This window comes from Ursus maritimus, unplaced genomic scaffold (genome assembly GCF_017311325.1).
Source record: "Ursus maritimus isolate PB19 unplaced genomic scaffold, ASM1731132v1 scaffold_32, whole genome shotgun sequence".
Lineage (NCBI taxonomy): Eukaryota > Metazoa > Chordata > Mammalia > Carnivora > Ursidae > Ursus > Ursus maritimus.
The window spans coordinates 30,581,907-30,586,964 of record NW_024425786.1 but is presented as its reverse complement, the minus strand read 5'-3'; the positions used below and the strand labels follow the sequence as shown (position 1 = coordinate 30,586,964).

The 5,058-nt window shown below is 44.5% G+C and overlaps 1 protein-coding gene across 1 annotated transcript in view; it reads right to left on the bottom strand.

Moving 5' to 3' along the window:
- RLF (RLF zinc finger) overlaps nucleotides 1-2,153 on the bottom strand; it is an 84,509-nt gene extending 82,356 nt beyond the window's left edge. Inside the window, exon 1 of the mRNA XM_008711994.2 lies at nucleotides 1,865-2,153. Within this exon, the coding sequence (XP_008710216.2) occupies nucleotides 1,865-2,101 (237 nt within the window). The 5' untranslated portion in view covers nucleotides 2,102-2,153. The remainder of the gene's footprint in view (nucleotides 1-1,864) is intronic.
- Between the last annotated feature and the right edge of the window lie 2,905 nt (nucleotides 2,154-5,058).

Here is a 5,058-nt window from a genome sequence, read left to right as displayed (position 1 = left end):
TATTGAATGGTATACTCTGACAAGCTTCAATTTGACTAGTTACATCCATTCTTCTTATCTAAGATGACAACACAAGCTTAGAAGGCTTCTCCCAAACCCACACTTCTATCCTCCTCCTCACTCCTCCTCCTTGTCCAATTACTCCCCATTCTCCCAAAGCTTCAAATTTTCCTTCTATCTCTACCTTTGGCACTGAAATGCTCTGCTCCCCTTCCCTCCCCCAACATTCCCATGACTCAATTAATCCTTTCAGCCATAGGGGCTTCCGGGACCACCCTATCTAAAGTGGCCTCTCCCAGTTACTTCTAAGTTCATAACTACAATGCATAGTTAAACGTTTAATTTATTTTTACTAGTTAATTGTCGTTCCCATTACGATGTCCCATGATGGCTTTCCCCTCTCCACTGTCTCTACAACACCTCCTTTTCCATCATTACCAAAACTGTTTTTGGAAATGCTGTTATTTCTACCACCTGCTCCCAACTGTAAGCTCATCAAGGGTAAGTGTTGTCTTATTCATTTCCTCAGCACTTGGTAAAGTGCCTGACACCATCCAACACAGTCAGTAAAAGTTTGTAGAATAAATGTGTGTAGTAAATAGAAATGTTCATTAATAGGGAAGAAGCAAAGAACAATTACACCTCAACACTTCCTAGCGCAGGGAAATACTGCAGGGTGTAGACATAAAAACTGTAATGATACAATGTATTAGCAAGGACAAAATTCCATTTGAAGAGATGAGGTGTCTCTAGCTCAGTAGAGAGGAGGAAGAAAAGCAATCAAGCAAGTCTACTTTTTATTTTCCACTGGACCAAAAGAGCAAATTGTCCCCTAAAATTACAACTTTGGAACACTGCAATTTATTCAGCACACTCAACTACTCATCAAGAGTCCAAGTACCAACCTACTACTATTATTTTGCATTCTCTAAGATACACCAGGTGAGGAGCAGAGGGCTGGCCCCGAAACTGGCAGAACAAACAGCAAAAGTAGAAGTAATAATGACATATCTTTAAATTTATAGAGGAAAAACCTCGAAGTGGCCATGGAGACCAAACTAAACATACCAATAAATATGTAACCACAGGTTAGGACCCACTATGGCATAGAAATGGTCATACCACTGCCAAAAGAGACCACACTCCCCATCTTTCTCAAACCTCTTCTACTCAAAGACCGTAATAGCCACTACAAGGCTCAACAGCCTCATTCCTGGTAGCACAATTCTCAAAGGACCACAGAAAAGGCGAAAAGAACAGCTTAACAGTCTCCCCCCCCCGACCTCAAAAAAATAAAATAAAAATTAAATAAAATAAGAAAAAAGAAACTAAACCACCAAAGGGCTCCACAATCCCTAATGAGAAAGCCCTAGACGCCTTTCAAAGCCAACTGTCAGACCTTTTAAGGGCCCAGATGACGTTGACTCCAAAGATAAGTCTCTGGCCCCAACACATATCTCCGGATTATTCAAGAAAACCCAGGTTTTCCAGTTTGGAGATCTGCACTCAAAAAAGGATCTCCCAGCAGGAACGAGCAATCAATCTCTCAAGAGGCAATGGCGCTCCAACCATCCGGCAGGGGGACAGGCAACGGCGACAGGGCACGGCCCTTCCAGGGAGCCGCCGGCGCCCTCCGGGCTCTCAGTCTGGCCCAGCGCAACCCGCCCTGGCGGTGGCCAAAGTCGGGCAGTGGTGAAGGGGGGCCAGCGGTCGAGCTTCCCGAGCTGGGCCTTCCCGGCCCGGGGGCGCGGCGAGACACCAAGGTGGCGCCTTTCAGTCCGGCCCCGGCTGCGGCAACGGATCCGGGGCCTCTTCCCCTGGCCTCCCCACCCCGCCGCCCTCAGCCAGCCAGTCAGCCCCTCACCTGGCAGAAGCTCCGGCAGTAGTTCAAAGATGAGACCTCCGACACCTCCTGCTCCCTCAGCTCTGTCTCCAGCTGCCACAGACACGGTCGCAGTCCCGGGGCTCCCGGCGCCGGAGATGCAGGGCGATGACCCCGAGCCATGGACTCAGTCTCGGTTCCGTCTCCGGCTCCCGTTCCCGCCGGAGCCTCAGCCCCGGCCCCGGCGGCGACGGCGGCGTCTCCCTTTCCGTCCGCCATCTTCCCACGGCCCAGCAGCGCGTAGGCAACCAAGCCACGTGATTCAGCCCTGACCCCGCCCCCGGCCGACCGCACGTGGTGACGCACTCCTTGGCGACGCGGGCGCCGGCCGGATTCCGTCACTGGGACTCAGGGTGCTCCTCCTTTCGGCGGCCTTCCCAACAGCCGCCCTGGCAACAGCCTGGAGGCAGCTGGCCTCACTCCTACCTGCCTCAGCCTTTCCAGACTCTTTGGAGTCACGGAGTCACCGAGCCTGACATACATGTAGACATAACCTAGATATGAGAGGGATGACACCCGAGCTGCAATCTAAAGAAAGGGAAAAGCATCCCCAGTAGAATATAAGCAAAGGTTATGAAGCTGAATGAAATGAAGACTAGCTCCGTGAGAAGGTGGTTTCTATCAGTGGGCATTACAAGTCAGTAGGGAAACGATAATGATGCTGAGAAAAATTTTTCCAATAGAAAAAATAATAATAAAATTAGATTTCTACTTAAAACCATATACAAAAATAAATCCCGGATGGATTAAAGGCCTCGAAATATTTTTCAGAAAATATATCTGTATGTTATCAGAATAAGGAAGAATTTCTTAAATAGGATCCAAAAAGCACAAACCATGTGGGAAAATATTGTTAGATTTGATTGCATTAAAATTTGTTAATTCTGGGGCACCTGGGTGGCACAGCGGTTAAGCGTCTGCCTTCAGCTCAGGGCGTGATCCCGGCGTTCTGGGATCGAGCCCCACATCAGGCTCCTCTGCTAGGAGCCTGCTTCTTCCTCTCCCACTCCCACTGCTTGTGTTCCCTCTCTCGCTGGCTGTCTCTCTCTGTCAAATAAAAATAAATAAAATCTTTAAAAAAAAAATTTGTTAATTCTGTAGCAACATAACTTTAAAAAGATGCAACACAAAGACAAGCCAAAAACTAGATGGTATTCATATATACAAAACCATCAATAAATTAATATCCAAAAATGTTCCCAAAATCAAAAGGAACAAAGCATACAATCCAGTAGAAAAGTAAATAAAGGATATACAGAGCTAGTCATCAAAAAATGAATATGAATGGCCAAAAACCTATGAAAAGATGTTTACCTTCACTGTAACTATCAAAGTAAAAATTAAAACAGTATATGGGGCACCTGGCTGGCTCAGTCAGAGGAGCATTTGATGCTTGATCTCAGGGTTGTGAGTTCCAGCCCCACGTTGGGCATAGAGATTAAATAAACTTACAATATATATAGATATAATTTCATACCCATTAGATTGGCAGAAATTTTAAATTAGTACTGTCTTTTAGGATTTTGGGATATGGAATTTATTTCTGGTGGAGGGATTTATTGGTACATCACTTAGAAGAATATATAATATTTAATAAAATTGAAGATACACATGTCCTGTGACTCAGCAATTCCTAATGATAATAAGAGTTGATATTCATTGAGATTTAACATGTGTCAGGCACTTTTTAAGGTTCCTTACATATTTCAACTCATTTAATCCTACTAACAATACCATGAAAAGTTACTTTATTACTTTCATTTTATAATTCAGGAAACAGACACAGAGAATTTAAGTAATGTGACCAGAGTGACAGAACTAGTAAGTTATGGTGCCCAGAATTCAATTTCCAGTAGCATGCTCCAAAATCTGCCTTTTTTTTTTTTTTTTCAGGTAGGGGTAGGAGAGAGAATCTCTCAGGCACGGAGCCCAATGAGCTTGATCTCATGACCACGAGATGATTACCTGAGCCAAAATTAAGAGTCCATTGCTTAACTGACTGAGCCACCCAGGGGCCCCCAGAATCTGACCTTTTAACCACTATGTTGCTGATGTTCACTGAAACACTATTATAATAACAAAATACCAGAAACAGCCTAAATGCTCAACACTAGAGAGATGGATAAACAAATTATGGTATATTCACACATGGAAATATACAGCCAGTAAACGAATGAATGAAAGCTTCATATATTAGCATAGTAAACTGCATTTACCAACATTGATTGATTAGCATCTGTTGTGTGCTGAGCACTTTCCCAGGCAATAGAGATTCAGAGAACAACATATTCTAATGGACAAATGTGACTAAATATTGATGGGTTAGATCTAGGTCGTGGCTGCATGGTTTTCTACAACATTCTCTGTACTTTTTTTGGCATCTTTATAATATAAATAATTAGGTTTTAAAAAAGACAGGATTGAGTGGAGAGAAGGTCAGTCTATCTGTAGTGTGGTTAGAGACAGGGAAGATGGTGGAGACGAAATTGGAGAAGGAGAAAGGGCCAGATAATATAGGATTTTATAGCTCAAGGCAAGCAGTGGGGATTTAAAGTATGACAGGGGCGCCTGGGTGATCTGTTGGTTAAGCACCTGACTCTTGATTTCAGTTCAGGTCATGATCTCAGGGTTGTGAGATCTCGCCCCATGTCCTGGCTCCTTGCTCAGCAGGGAGACTGCTGGAGATCCCCTCTCCCTCTGCCCTCCCTCCCACTCGTGCACTCTCTTGCTCTCTCTCTCAAATAAATACATCAATCATATATAACCACTGGAAGTGTTCAGTGGTTGTATGATATCTGATTTACACCCTTGCTGCCACCATATGCAGAATAGGTGGTGGGAGGCAAGAATGAAGCTATTGTAGCAGTCCCAATAGTGAAGGTAAACAGATTAAGGAAACATTTTGGAAGCAGAACCAACAGGCCAATGGATTGGTTATGAGGAGTGAGGGAAAGAGAGGAATCCGAAATGGCTGCATGGGTTTTCGGTTGAATGGTTGGCAATGATGCTTACTGAGAAAAATGAAGACTTAGGAAAGAACAGTTTGGGGGAAAAGGGAGAGAGAACCAAGAGCTCTGGTTGGGACAGGTACAGGTTAATTTTAATTTTCCCACGAGACATCCAAATGGATGCACTTGGACACATGTCTTTGGAACTTCAGGGAGGGTAGGGCTGGA